The sequence below is a fragment of the Apus apus genome, chromosome 2, assembly GCF_020740795.1.
Source record: "Apus apus isolate bApuApu2 chromosome 2, bApuApu2.pri.cur, whole genome shotgun sequence".
Taxonomy (NCBI): Eukaryota; Metazoa; Chordata; class Aves; order Apodiformes; family Apodidae; genus Apus; species Apus apus.
In genome coordinates this window covers 102,949,999-102,966,309 of record NC_067283.1, presented here as the reverse complement: position 1 = coordinate 102,966,309, position 16,311 = coordinate 102,949,999, and the positions used below count along the sequence as shown (strand labels likewise).

The 16,311-nt window shown below is 38.6% G+C and overlaps 1 protein-coding gene across 1 annotated transcript in view; it reads right to left on the bottom strand.

Annotated features, from left to right (window-relative positions):
• PIEZO2 (piezo type mechanosensitive ion channel component 2) overlaps nt 1-16,311 on the bottom strand; it is a 320,085-nt gene that overhangs the window by 122,661 nt on the left and 181,113 nt on the right. The window contains exons 6-7 of the mRNA XM_051612156.1: nt 9,487-9,697; nt 6,355-6,568 (exon numbers count right to left, since the gene is read on the bottom strand). Of these exons, the coding sequence (XP_051468116.1) occupies nt 6,355-6,568; nt 9,487-9,697 (425 nt within the window). The remainder of the gene's footprint in view (nt 1-6,354; nt 6,569-9,486; nt 9,698-16,311) is intronic.

Sequence of the window (16,311 nt, the reverse complement as noted above, 5' to 3'; positions counted from 1 at the left end):
TGATAGCAAATGGACTGTTTACTGTATAGTACAGAAACATTTCATAGAATTTGAGAATATTGAGAAAATCACTTTGCATGGTGCACAAAACCCTGGGATAAAAACTCTTTTGCAAAATCATGGAACTCAGAAAAGCACTTAGAATCACAGAACCATGAAAGAGCCCAGGCTGGAGGGGACCTTAAAATATCATCTGGCTCCACCTTCCAAGGGAAAGGAGCTTAGATGAGTCCACCCATCCTGGGCTACCTCACAGTTTAGAAGAAGATGATGATAATAACAAGGATGATTACTGTCTTTTGTCAACAGCAGTCTGAACTTGCACTTCTAAGCTTTTAGTTAAGTAATTCAATGCCTTTGCAAAGTAATAATTAAAAAAAAATTAAAAAGAAGCTGAAGGTAAGGTTCTAAAAATGCAGACAGGATAAAGTTGAATTGCCTCTTAAAATGCACTGCAGTATGTGGTGCAGATTTGGTGTATCTCTGCTCAGAAAAGTTTTGGATGCCCCATGCCTGGAATTGTTCAAGGTCAGGTTGGATGGGGCTTTGAGCAACCTGGTCTAGTGGGAGGTGTGCCTGCCCATGCAGGGGGGTTGGAACTGGATGATCTCTAAGGTCCCTTCCAACTCAAACTGTTATATGAATCTATAGGTCTGTGATTATATAGCTAATACAAAACTCAGCTGCAAAACTTCCATAAGAATCAAGTTAGCTAATTCTATTCCTCTGCAGGAAAGAAATCCTGGTTTTCAAACCTTATCTGGTCACAGTGGCAAAGGTGGTGGCTGGTCCAGGGTGGTTTGGTGCATGCTCTGCCACCACAAGGTGTGCTTTTGCTGACGGAGGATGATGGAAACAGAAGGGCAGTGCAGTGTTCTTACATGACCTGTATCCAGGGGTCTCCACCCTGTCAGCAGCTGCTGCAATACCATGGTGGTCAGCGGCTACAAAAATCAGGCAGAAGGCATGAAAGCTATGGAAGCTAAAGTGCAACTCCATATTGGATACACAAATGAACTTCAAATACTATGTCTTGTCAAACACTGGCTTGTGACCAGGTTACAACACAACTCCAAAAACCTCAGAAATTCATATGAGGGCTAAGAATATTCTCTCTCAGAGGTAAAACACCTTTGAGACAGGTGCCAAAGATGGTCTGCAGCAAGCACTAACAGCTGCAGCTCAAATCAAACATGTTGTCCAGCTCTTGGCTCCAGTGGAGCTACAAAGGCAGCAGGAGATCAGTGTCTTGCTCTGCAGAGTGGCAAGACACTCCCAACAAAGTGATTGATCAGCTGCATCTTGCTAGTTGTGCAGTATCTGCTCTCCTGCTGAGATTTTATTAGCACACTTAGCCTCTAATTTAGAAAAAAAATATTACAGCTGGATGTCCCACCTTGACCTAACCACTTCAGAAATATTTTTGGGGCTGTGTTTAAGCATTTATTACCCTGGATAAACAGAATTTGGATTACAAATCTTGAATCTAGATCCAAGTTTTCAAGGAAGCTTGAATGGAGGATTTTGGACTGGACTAATCTCAGATAAATCTGAAAACAAACAGGATATTCTGGGAGGAGTGTTACATCGATAGTTGCTACCATCAATAGCAAGTCTCAATATAACACTCGTCCCAAAAATCAAACAGTCATTCAAGCAAGCTTGTTACTAAACACTGTAAAACCTATTTTAAAAGTTCTGCTTAAAGAGATTTATAAGCATCTTTCAGATGAAAAATTCCTGTTGAAAAGACAGTCTTAGATTAGATTTCCCCACTCAGATTACAACACAGCAATCAGTTAGGTAATTCCAAACTCCAGTTCACTTAATGATGTGGAATAATGTAGCACTGTCAAGTGAATGACACTTCCTGGACTACTAGGTTTGCCTCACTTTATAAGGATGATGCCTTCCCATAGATTAAACCATTCATATTCAAACTATTTTGAATATGACTTTTCTGAAAACTACCAGCAATACAAGACAGACATAAAACTCTAAGAAAGCACACAGGCTTTAATGTACATTGGGTTATTGGATCTTTAAATAAATATGCTTATAAATACCGTTTTGGACAGGAATAACTTTACTGACTCAGGATAAACCTCCTACTACTGCACTGATTCTATTTTTTCATGTTGGCAAGGCGTTATCATTGCCATTATTATATACTTTTGCCAAAGTTAACAACATCAGGAAGAAAGGAGGCAGCAATTTGAAAAATGGAAAACATATTACTGCATACTTTTTTAGACTGTGGCACTGTGTACATAATTTCTAAATTCATTTTAGCTCACTGACTTCTTTTTACTAAGTCAGGTTAAAAGAATTTTATGGCAGAAATATGATCTTTTCAGAATTTTGCTTTAAATGGATACTTTTTGCTATTGTTTTCCCACCTCTGTGAATCACCACTTTTGCAATATGGCAGAAGACACCTAAATTAAATTATAAAATGAGTGTAGAAATTTTATTTGGCAGAGATCAGTTGGTATTTAACCAGTGTTAATTTATGTAACAAGATAACTTCTAACTGAAGGGCAGATTATGCCTTATTTACACTTTTTCTCCAGCAACATTTAGGACTGAGAGCACTTAGAGCACTGCCTTGAATGACTGCTGCTCACTTCCCCACTACTGGTTGGTCTAGAGAAGAAAAGCTGTCAGTGGTAGAGGCAGCTTCATGCAAGCTCTGCTGCTACTGTGCCTACCTCTGACACAGCAGCTATACTTCAGCCATTTCAGTACAATCATAGAATCATGGAACGGTTTGGGCTGGAAGGGACCTTGAAGATTATCTAGTTCCAACCCCGCCACAACTAGACCAGGTTGCTCAAAGCCCTGTGCAGCCTGGCCTTGAATACCTCCAAGGAGGGAGCTATACATTCTTCAGTCTGCAGATCCTAGTGTGCACTGGAAGGTGTTTAAGTGTGTATTTGTGGTTATGCCACCTCTATCTGCAACTTGCAGAAGCAGAAAGCCACAACAGTAGATCTAGAACTTTGAAGTAGATCATATTCATGTTTGCTAATAACAGCACAGCAAATACACAGGGCTATGTTATCACAGTATCTGGTTTTGGAAGGAAGCATTTTGCTTGCAGAATTCTGTATGGTTTCAGGGCAAAAAGTGTAAATTCACCAGATTTCAGACTATCCCTTCCAAAAATACGGATTCCCTTCAGGTGACACTGTTCAGTCACTTCTTACTATCAAATGCATTGAAATTTGAGTTGAACTTTCAACTGTGTAAGAGCAGTAAATCTTAGCTGAAAGACACTGTTAACTTGAGAACTTTCTGGCTTGTCTCGGTATCGCTGAACTTCATTTAGTCTGAAATCAATCAATACAGCATGCATTACGATTCAGAGACAACACATTTTTTATTGACCAGAATCAACTTGTACATTTCTTGTGAACTTGAGAACTCAAACCCAGAAACACCAATGTTAGCAGCTTTTAAAAACACCAGCCTTATGCTCTGCAGAGAAATAATATCCACCAACCACCCAACAGGAACAATTTTTATGTCTGCACTTGCATCTGAGGAGAGCATAACCTGAAGATCGAGCACCTAACATTCTGAAGAAAAGCCCTTCTACCTTATGCTTCAGCTTCCCTTCTTATATGGATAAAGGTCCATTTGTAATGACACTAAAGCTGCTGTATCTTTTTTTTTTTTCATACTGCTAGTTTCTTGCAAATAAATAAGGAGAGCTCATGCAACTGGGTAAGTATGAGCTCGATCAGATGCTCTCTTCTAGGAAAAAGGCATTAACCAGCATATTCTGGGTGAGAATAGCAAAGAAGAATTAGGTGAATCAGATTCTTTTCTCAGCATATAATTCACCCATGGAAGCCCCGCTTTCCCCCCACCTTGTATTAATGGGAATTCTATTTATTTAGCTCTGCTACCAAAAAAAGATGGTACATAAAACAGCAAGGTATCCAATTTCTTCTAAGATGAAAATTGCTAAAATATTTTTCTGTCCCATTCCAGGACATCTGTCTCTCATTTTTCTCCTCTAGCCACTGCTTATATACCAGTCTACTCCAATCATGAAGAATCCTATTAGTGGCTTTTCCTCAGTCAGAGTTGCACTTCCAAGCACTGATAGCACCTGTCTTGATGCCCTTCAAACATGTCTTTCTAACAGTAAGTAGAACAAAGTAAACACACAGCACAAAGAACCATCAGTAAAGAAACAAAGAATTTGCATTAGTATTTGCTGCAACTTGTGTTGAGCTCTATCAGGATTTTGTATATTCAAACATAATTTCCTGTGTAATTTAGAACACTAGTCCTTCACATGCTATCATGTTCAAAAGGAAGAGTGCCTAATAATACCAGCTCAAAAGAAGGTCTGCAAGAAGATAACATAATGTATTCTGCTTACAAAAATGTCAGTACATATTCAAAGTCCAACACTGGGATTTTTTTAGTCCAAACTCTAAAGGTGCTTTTTCTTACAACAACAAGAAAGAGATGACTTACTTGCAATCATCTTTTTTAATTTAAAAAATTAGTCACTAAGTTAAAATGGTGTATTTGTACTGAATGAAATTTTGCCAGAAAATGTACAGATACACTACTTAAAAAAAAACATAACTAAATATAGAATAGCAGATCGAGACTACATTAATTGAAAAATAAAGTAAATAATGTTAAAGTATTTTTAAATTTAAAAGAAAAAAAGGGACTTCTACAAATCAACCCAAAGCATTCTATGATTCTATGATTCAATATTAACAGCTTCACATATTCTATCAAAATGGTATGAAACACATACTTCCTCCTTTTGACAAAATGTTATCGCTGGTTGTAAAACACTGTGAGATGACATCCTTATATCCAAACAGTTGAGAATGCTGAAGTCATGTTTTCTTTCTTTTCTCAATACACGGACAAAGTAATATAAAGGTTTTAGGGAAGCTGAGAACATTTTAGCCACTTGGTAGTAGAAAACATCCATTCACCTCTAGGTGGCACAAAAGAACTTAAGCTAAGCAGATCCTTTCCGATTTTTCAGGTAATCTTGTGCCGTCCCAATCAACCTCAAGTCAGCAATTCCAGCATCACAAAACACACATCTATTAAACTGTGCTAAATAAAATGCCAAAATAAGTATTAAAGCACCGGCTACTGTAGCTAAGCAGCTCATTTTTTTTACTGCTTTTAATGAAGTGCATTGAGATATAAATCATTAATTGATTCTCCTCAGTACACCTAACATCCTTTCACCTTCAACTTATAATACTTAAAAGGAACAACAGGCTTACTAGAAATAAAGTTAGAGCTTAAGTTTAATTTAATGTAAGGATTACTATAGCTGTAAAAATACATACCATAAAAAAATTTACAATCATAATCCAGCAGAAAAAAAACACAAGTAATAATGTAATAATGTAATAATAAGCAATAATGAGAAAATTACATCCATTACTTCATCTTCTTTTTGATCACAATGTAAAAGCATGTAAAAATTAAATGGTCAGTGAAGTTATGTCTAATCAATGTTGACTGCAGCAGTAACTATAAATGCTGCTTTTTTACTTATGCTATGTAGTTGTCAACATGAACATAAGATGGACACGTCCTGCAAAACCAGAGAGAATTTTTGTATCAACAGTCTAGTATCATGCACAGTAGGTGAAATACCATGGTAGCCCTCAGTTTCTGTACACAAGGATGGCAAGGCACATGCATTCTGCCCCAGTGAAGACACTATGACATTAGTCCTCACAGCATTTATTTTCCTCTACCAAAAAATGTGTATGCGTACACTGCCCTCGCACCAATGGCTCCACCTATTTCCTTCACCTCCTGTGTCAGCCAAATCATTCTCACTCACATCTAAGGATCACTCTGACCAAACCCAAAATCACCTTCTCCTCCTAACCTGCCCCAGGCTTCTGCATACAATTGCCCAGGTGGGACTTTCACCATTCTATCATCCAAAATCAGATTGGATATTAGGAAATATTTCTTCACAGAAGGAGTGCTGAGGCATTGGAACAGGTTGCCCAGGGAGGTGATGGAGGCACCGTCCCTGGAGGTGTTAAAAAAATGGGTAGACATGGTGTTTCAGGAAATGGTTTAGTGGTTAGGAGTTGTAGGCTGGATGGTTGGACTTGATGATCTTGAAGGTCTTTTCCAACTTTGATGATTCAGTTATGATTCTATGAAAACTGTTCAGTCTGAAAATGCTGAAATGCTTCAATTCTTCCAAGACTGAACATGCAGTTATGCAGAAAATTTGTCAAATCATTATGTGGAAAAGTATTTGCATCATCATGTGATAACAGAGCATTGCATCATGTGCCCACAATTAAACAGGAAAGGAATTTCTCTTACCTGGCATAGAAATCTTTTGGTGGAACAACTTCTTGAAAGAACTGTAGCTGGTACAGATAAAGTCCAATCAAGTGCCCCGCACTGAATATAGCCATTAATACACACAGACAGCTGAATATCAGCGGATCAAATGCTTGGCAACAGGACCACCATGTGCACAGGCCCAAAAATACAAAGAAATACACAGCTGAGGTCAAAGATGGCACCATCATACCTGTGAAAATGAAAACATTGGAGGGTTGGAAAAGTGTGTGAAATATCAGCATTTGTTAAATCTCTAAGTCTGGCAAGAAGACTATTAAACAATTTAATCCAATTATTGTTCATGACAGTTATTAAAATTAGCTCTTACGACTGTTATTAGCTTGAAGATTAGAAGAAAAGGATCTTTTTCTTTTGTTCAATTCACTCATGCTATACCTTAGCACTTAGTACACAACCATTCTCCAGACTTTCCTCCAAAATGAAATCTTCACTTTCTAAAGATGTTTAGCAAAGCATGGAGAAAACCAGAAACATGGCTGCAAAGTGATCCAATAGTGCCTGAGAGTACTGGTGTATTACATTTCAAAATGAATGAAGTATAAGATGCTTAAACGGCATAACAGATGAACAGTGAAAAGCCTTCTCATAGAAATATTGAGATACCTTGAAGGTATCAAAACTGAAAAAAATATGATGCATATACTGAAAATAAAAGGTATCTAGAGGATATTCAGTAAATGTATGGATATTTTGATTTTTAACTCTAAGAAACTTCTAATTTACATTTGAAAAGGACTGTGCTGCCTTACATATGTATATTGGTTTTGCTCTGGTACACGTAGCAGAGTATTTCACTTGTGAAAACATGGAACTGGTGAAGGAGACTCAATGATCTGTAGGTAGCCTGCAAAAATGAAGAAGCAGGAAAGACATACACTTTTAAGAGCAACAATCAGAAAAAAATGGCATAGGGGACCTTACATCTGGCATAGCAGTCTAGTAACAGAACTAAATTGAACAGGGATGCCTGCCTCAATTTATTTTTAAGTTTTTCACTAGAGCATGTCAAACAGCCACCTTCCCTCTGGACAGCTCTGCAGGCTCTCGGTGGCCTGTGGCTCCTGTACGCTCACTGGCCCTGCAGCTGGCCCAGCCATTCCAGCAAGAGGGCTTGTGCTTTGCCTGGTGATGGCTTGCTGTGCTTTTTGGGGACTACACTCCAGGGGTCAGTCTCCAGCAGGGCTGAATCCAGGTACTGCCCAGAGAGTCTTGGGACATGCCCAAATGGTGGCCCTGTGCATTTTGACTCACAGCCTTTGCAGAGCAAGACTCCTTGCAAGGGGGAAGGGAAGTGGAAGGGTCTTTGAAGATAGGGTCGTTCACACTGGATTTTATTGGGTAAAAATTATGAAAAGCTGTGGTGGTCACAACCATGTGATACTGGTCAAAAAATGTGTACTGTAAGGACTTTTCACCAGGGTCATTTTGCCTGAGCTTCATCATCACGTCCTTTCACATCCTACTTTAGACCAAGTCTTCAGACTGGGTGTTTTGTCCTGCATATAACCTGCTGGTGTTTCCATAGGATCACAGATTTAAAGCATGACAGGACCACAGGGATCATCTATTCTGACTGCCTTCATGATGGAGGCTGTAAAACTTCACCCAGCAATTTCTGCCTCAAGGTCCTTACTATTTCCTTTCGTCTTTCAAAGAGATACTCTGTCTTTATTTAAACACTAGAGGAGAAGGAGAATATGCTCTATCCATTAAAAAGCTGTTTATTATGGCCAATTACTCTAGCTGTGAAAAATGCAAAATTTATTTCTGGTCTGAAATTGCCTGGGTTTAACACTTAACTGTTGGCTCATATTATAACTTCTATTAGATGAGATGTCTGTTAAAAAAATGAAGGCACTTTGTACCTTTGTCAGTATTTTAAGGCTGCAGTCAAATCACCATTCATCTTTTTATTTTCTTGGCACACTAAGTAAGGAAGTATTTAACTAATTAAACTCAAAGTCTCTCTCTGGAGTATAAGCTTCACAGACCTCAAGTCCTTTTTGTAGCTCTTGTCTGAACACCTCTCAGCTCTTGGCATGTGTTGGACTCCTGCAGACAAGCTGCCCAATGCCACTCAGGAGAAATCACCCCCTGTCATGGCTGCTTGATCCTTCTGCTTCACCCTCCCTCGGTGACATTCACCCATGCAACTGCAGAATGGCACTGACACCACGTTTATTTGTCTTCACCTACCAGCCTTTTTAAAAATTATTGTTCTATGGCATCTTTCTTCCCTGTTGTCAGGCCCCATGGTGATACACTTAATCTGTTTTCCGCCCTCTCCAGATTTATTACTTTGCATTTGGCTATATGTAAGGCTGATCTTACCTTACTGAAAGAGCCACACCTGTCCAGTCCTTGTCATTCAATACCAAGCACTTTTTGTACTATCATTTTATATTCCATATAGTAGCATACTCATATATTAAGTATACACTTGTACTTACGCTTCATATGCAATGACTCTACTCAGACACGTGAGTAGACAGATAAATGCTAATTTACAATTATATGATCCAATTTAAAATTCATTCATTACAACCTACAGTTATTTTGTACACTTCCACTCTGTCTGTAGCTGATTATGTGGTACTAAATCAAATTTCTTATAAAAGGTTGGCTATATCATATCAAAACAGATACTTTTACCAACCACATCAAAACCCAACTGCTTATCACTCATTTTACATACTGCATTGCCAACCTACTATTCTTTTCTAGTTTTTCTTTTTTTCCAAGGCTATGTGAATACAGTTCCTTTTTTATACTTGGAAGTGACAGAATCAAATCCATAAATTCACATTATAGTCACTTCTAATATGCAAGCATTCACCATTTGGTTATAGCAGCAACTGGGAAAGTTGTATAAGGAATGATAGGGCTATACAGTATTAGTACAAAAAAATTAAACAACTCAGCATATTCCAATGCCTGCCAAAAAGTTAATTTAAATAAAATCAGCAGCAATTTCTTTTCCCTTAAAAATTTCCATTGTTATTCCCCCAGGTGCCAAAGTGCTGAAAACTCATTTGTTAAATACAGAATGTAATGGCCTCTGGAGGCAATTTTTTCAAATGCACCAACCTGCTGAACCAAGTAAAATTGTAACAACAACTTTTCCAGTGGTGATTATCATGTTGCCAATAAACTCTCTCAGTTTGGATGCTAGGGAAGCAATTCTACGCAGCAGTTTTAATTTCATGGTTTCCTCAAATTCTGCTTCACCACAGTCTTCATCATCCAGATCTTCTTCATACATCAAAGCATCATCTGGCTCTAATTTTTCTCTTACAGCCTAAAGGAGGAGGGCAGAAAGAAAAAGAGGATGCAAAAGAGAGGGAAGGAGAGAAAAAGGAATCTGAAATTAAAACACACACAGATATTATTTAACAATTAAGTCTTCCTATAATATTTGAATACATGCAAGTAACAAGAGTTGTGAATGACGTACTAAAGCTAGAGTTGTACATCATGGCTCCCACTTCAGATCTGTCTCAAGAAAAAAGGACATTAAGGGTTGTCTCTGAGAAAGACTGCAGTCCTCCTACATGTTCACAACAGGCTGCTTGTTCTTTTCTGTAAGAAATTTCATTTGGTTTGCTCAGCATTCTTTACATCTTGCTATCTATTACCTGCTAAACTCCTCTTTGGCTCAGTGATTTCAGGCAAAAGATCCAGCCATTAAGCACAAGTGCCTTGCTGGTTGATGTTCCTCCACAAACCTCACTTTTCAAACCCTTCCCCAAGAACCTTCCTTGGACTTAAATTGCAAAACCTAGATGGAGTGACTGAGTGATCTTAGACAGGGCAACAAAGGTTGAAATATTTGGACAGGCAGTTCATTGGTGACTGAAGGGCAACTTGGAAGAGAAAAAATACACTAAGCAGAGATTCAAAGAGAGAATGAGAAATGGTGAGCTTGGCTGATGCTGAAAGAACAAGAGAAAAAGTGCGAAAGAGAGAAGTCATGAAAACTAGAATGATCTGCAACAACTTAGCAGGGGAAATGAGACCAGTGGCTTAGAACTACACAATGGAAAAAGGAAAATAAGGAAATGTGTAAAGGCCTCTCGTACTTGAGCAGTTTGTTAGGATTTGGCAGTGGCCTTTACCATCAAGTCTCCATCGTATCTTGGAGACCAGAAGACATACACAGCTATTGAGTGATGCAGACTAAATCATCAACCCATGGTGAGAAACTGCACGATTACCAGGAGGCCCACCCAGAGACAGAACTTAGGGAAAAATTAGTCATTCACAGACATGTAGGGGCATAATTAAAAAAAAAAAAAAAAAAAAGGAAAGAAAAAGAAAAAGTAATCGTTTTGAGCCAGGTTCTCACTTGGTGTAATGCAGCATAGATTTTCTGGCACTAATCTGAATTTGTATTAGCTAACGTTAGTTCTGGCCAAGCAGTATCTCTCTGTGTGGAAATGAGAAAGAAAGAACATTGATTTTTTTTCATCAGAATAGCAGTTTGATATTTATTGGTGACTTTTGACAGCCAAAAATTCCACATTGACAGATAAGATTGCAGTAGGAGTGGCTGAACTGTCAACCTACTTTACCAAATTTTTCATTACCATTTTGTTATGTGGATTCCCAAAGGGAACGAAATTCCCTGTGAGCTCCTTCATTTCACCTCTATGCTTGGTGCCAACTTTCTCCTCTTACTCGGGAGTATTTAACAATGTTGTGAATGCCCAGAAAAAGCCTGCGTATTCTCAAGAGTATCTGGTTACAGAGAATGAAATACATATTAAATACAGTAGGGCTGATCTGGGAAATCTACCATTCTCTTGGATATATCTGGCTATTTCACTAGCTATACCCATTACAAATGGAGTATACTAGCACTTCAATTGCTGTGTTATTGTCACCATTCACTCACACAGCTCCCAACATATGAATTATTAGATCCTTACGTAAAATAACGGAGAGGAGACTGCAGCCCAAACATGCAGTCATCACATTTCGAACCACGCAGCACAAAGAGGCATTCTGTCTGTTCATCTGTAACTGCTCCTCTCTGAGCTCCAATCTAATCAGGAGCTACTTCAGTATTCAGACACAATGCTGACAGGAGACCAAGCCATACATTATGCTCTTATTTCTGTGACAGCAGTTTCACTGAGAAAGCCATAAAAGGGGCAAAAGTTAGGATAATTTCTGCTTGTGATGTAATTATTAGATGGACCTGCTCCTCACCTAGTTCTTTTGGGCCCATTCCTGCTCCTCCTGGACTGGCTCTAGTGTTCTGTGCCTTAAGCTTAACATGACTGGTGAACAGTGAAACCTTCAATAGTGCTTATATCCCAAATTGAAGAGAATGAGTGAGATTGTCGGACACCTTAAGGTTACAAAATGGCACACCTACTATACATGGGTCTGTGTGACCCTTGTTTCTTCAGCTAGTGCTTTCCATTTGCTGATGCCAATATGCAATTAAAATGTGGAATCACTTCCAAAAATGTATGGGAATAATTTCAAAATAATGAAGTTATTCCATGGGCAACTGTTAGGATTCATATCTCTATGAACATCATGAATCTACATTGAACATGAAATACATTCATTACACCTTAAGTGGAGTGGGAGTTCTGCCTGAACTGCTGAGATAGCACTTAATAATATATATGCAGGAACAGGAAATAAATGTCTGAAGAGTCAAAAGATAATAATAAAATGTTATACATGCAAAAGCAGAAAATGTCTTGAGGGAAAAATGAACAAAATGAAAATATTTGTAGGTATACAGTGAAGGAAAATACACAATACCAAACAACAAAATAAGAAAGAGGATGCAGAACTAAGAAAACCACACAAAACCAGTCCAGTGGAAGGTGGGACATGATAATTCTTTTCTGTCTCTTCCTCCAAACTGCTTCCCTAGCCTCAGGTGCCAAATGAGTAATTTCACACTCTAGTCTCCTCAAAATGGCTCATTGGATTTTCCTATCATGATAACTAGGATGATAATTTTTTAAAGTGGCAAGACTAGTCACTCTTGCTTCATTGATCTGAAGGACCTTTCAGCTACATTTTGTCTTAAGAGCTCAGTAATAATAATCTAGTGCTGACAGGTATGAAACAGCATGCCCAGGGAGAAGCACTGAGAAAGAGGATATTTTGCTGGACCAGGATACAGCTGAGGAGATGACAGTCCAAAATTTCAAAAGACTGAGGCCCACACATTTTAAGCATAGCTAAAAGTTTGCAAATTGATGTGTTACCAAAGAAGTTAGCTTTCCTTGTCTATCCAGTTTTATTTAAATATGAAAACATTAATTCTAGGTTCTCAAAAATGTTAGGACCTCACAACACTCACAGAAAATGCAGAACAACCTATTTCTGGTGTTACTGAGATCAACAGATGTTGGAAAGAAAACTTCATTTTTCTGCACCTCAGCTAATACCAATCTAATTTCCCAAGTTTTCTTTCTAAAACTACAAATGTCTCTTTGGAGTTGAGGTTCTTCAATGGCTCTCCTCAGTTTAAGACAAGCTAGCAAAGGGGAAAACCTGATCATCAATAACAACCATAGCCTGCAGTCCTGGAAGCTTTTCCAGAACAGATGCATACTATTTTGCAACTCTTCAGCACAGCTTGAATTATCAATGGTATGACCATGCAAGGATTGCTTGGTTTTAGAGACCAGGACATTGCACCAGCATGGTCTCTGGAAGAGGCTGGTTAGCTTCCATATCTGTCTCTTCCCTATCTACAAGTGCTGTTAAGGATGATACCTTAGCCCTTGGCCTTATTCTATCTCCCAGCGGTGTCATTCATCATCCAGTTGATTATCTCAGTGATGAAACTATGAGAGCTAATCAACTATAGGTTTGAGGGTTGTTGTTGTTTTTTTTTTTTTGTATACAAACATATCTGTTTGTAATTCAGTATCCAAGGTGAAGTCAAGTAGCTGAAAGGTCATGTTTCTTTCCTGAAGTAGCTGAAAGGCCATGTTCCACTGTATGTCAAAAAGACAAACTTTAGATTCCTCCATTCTCATATCCACTGCCCAACAACTGGCTTATCTGGGATGGCTTTCCAATTTCTCCCATAGAGTACTTAAAATTGCTAAAGGCAGGCAAACGGTGAACAGTTCTTACATCCAACATGGTGATAATGTGCCTGTTGTTTTAACACTTTCTGATGACTAAATAGCTACGCAAGTACATGCTCATCAGAGAACACCATTACTCCAGTCAGAGTGTTTTGCAAAGCTCTTTTTACTATGTGGATTAGTCTAAAGCTACAAACCCATGCTACATAGGCTATAGTTAGAAAAATACTTTTACTTCCATAATAAATTACTTATTATGCAATTACAGGATCCCTGTGGATGCTGATTAAATCAAATAAACTTCTCCATTCAAGGAGTATAAAGCATTTGTAAAGCCATAAACATGTGTTTCCATGACCTTTGCTCTGCAGAGAAGGGCCCCAGGACTTTTTATAAACAAACTAAATGCAGTTTAGGTTTTTTCAGCAATCGTGTGGAAGTCCCAGGAGTATTTATTGTACAACACTTTTTTTAAGCTGCCAAATCAAGATAGAGAACAGGCAAGGAAACAGTACAGCCTCTGTGGCAGCTATGGCAGCTACTACTGTGGCCAGGGCCAGAATGTCCATTAGCTACTTTGGGGGCTGCTTTATTAACATACAACTTTTAAATGTTTCATCTGGTACAGTATAAACACTACTGCACAAATATATCCTCGAGTCCCAGAGATATATTTGCTAACAGGAAACCTTAGCTTCAACCTAAAACCCATTCTTGCTTCAGAACACTCCTTGCTTTGTACCTACATTTAATGGTATTGTATCTGTAAACACGAATTTGCTCATTTGTTGACTTCTCAGTTCTAGAGAGGTTCTGAATGAAACTTCAAAAATGCAGTCATAAGAGTAACATAATTTAACTAACCAGAATTATTACAACTAAGGATATAGAAGTCTCAGAATGGACACAACTCCTATCCCTCTGAATGCACTACATTACATATTGGGACCTCTCAGTCATACACTGCTAACCTCACAAGAGTAAGTTCTCCTGAGAGTTCAGGTGCTTCCTCCTCCCAGTTGGCTCATAAATGCTGTACAAATAGTCTCTTTTGCAGTATTTTGATACTTCCTCCCAGCCAGCACCAGGAAACAGAGAGGAGTGAGAAAATGAAAAATAAACCTGAGCAAAACATAGTTGAAGTTCACCAACTGATTTTTAACATGTTGCTTCTAGTTTTTTAAGAAAGATTAAATGGATCCTGCTGTATCAGCTCAATTTATCAATTTATCCATGTATTATGTGGGCATTAAAAAAGCTATAGAGATGCAGTGATGAGCCTCATAATCAACCAATGTCACCATGACACTTAGTGTCTTCCAAGTGTCTGGATTGCAGGTAGCAGAAATGCATCCTGTGATTAAATTGCAAGGCAGTACTGCTCCCATGGGAGCCTGCTTCTCATGTGGTTGTGTTTTGCGAAGTGTTTTGGTGAAGGAGAGCCTGAACAAGCCTCCTAATTAGCAATGTTCTCTGAATTGCCAGTTGGGCTGCAGGGCTCATCCCAGCACTCAGCCACCTCCCCAGAGCCTTCTCCTCATCAGTAATCCCCACAACAGCTATACGTAGACAGGATCAGCACATAAGCAGAGTTGTAAGTTGCAGCAGACCCTGCTCCTAATTGCTGGTGATACTAGAGGAGTGCTTTCAAGATCTAGATTAGCTTGAAGGTGCCTGTTTTGGTTTGCAGAAAAGATGTGTTCCCACTTTGTCAGGAGACCAAAGCGAGCAAACTACAATGCAGACAGCATAGTCTGCCCTCCTTCTGGCAGTTTTAATCAAGCTCTATAGGAACCACTCTACCTGTAGCATCCCAGAACTCAGTGCAGCTTCCCTGTCTCCCAGTAGCCACACCAGTTTATTTGAAGAGGCCTGGGCTGTCTGCATGCTGCCCTGCATCAGGCGCACGGTCAAGGCCTCCTGCTGACACTGTTACTGTAAACCCATGATTCTCTCTTTGGCAGAGAATGAAGAAATCACTTCCTATAACTATTTATTGACCTTTAGCTCGAGATCATATTTGCATTCCACATCTGTGATAGAGTAGCACAGATGCAATTTATTAGACATACATAATAACTCTGTTCAAGCCATTACTATATTCAAATTTGTGGACTTCCTTTTCATTTAAAAAACCTTAATGGTTACATTGAACAGCCGGGCTTAGGAAACATCTGAAACAAGCTGTTTGATTCAACTGCATTAGTGCCAGCAGAACTATGGAAACAGACTCTCCACTACCACATTGTTTTATTTCAGTTTCCTCCACAAGGCCTAAGCTGGTGCATCCAATCTGGATGGAAGATATCATAACATGACTGACTTCCTATTTTCAAGCTTGCTCAAAAGGTCTTTATTTCCTCCAAAAAAAGATATTTAACCTTTCTCTTTAGAAATGAGGAGTTACAGAATTCATTACTCACCTGCCTTTAGAAGTAGCACATACTGTAAAAATGCATATAAAAATTAATTAAAATAACACAACATTCTTTAGACAGACCCAGCTGTGAGTACAAAAGCTGGAGAAGAAATTTAACTGCTATTTGTTCTACCATCAAAGGAACTGCAAGCCCTTAATGGGACATAAATGACTGTAGTTTTAACCTGCAGTCAATACTAAACTGTGTTAAGGTAATAATTTATTGAATTTCAAATTTTTCAAAAAATACAAGAACTCCACAGTTGTTCTGAAAGTGTCAGCATATGAGGAATGGATTTTCATGCTTCTGACATAGAACAGATACAAAAACTTCTACAATGATTCTCACATGTCATTCTACTTGAGCTCTACAGAAATGGGGCAGCCCAGCAAAAGTATGATTTTAAGGTCATTTTGCATGAG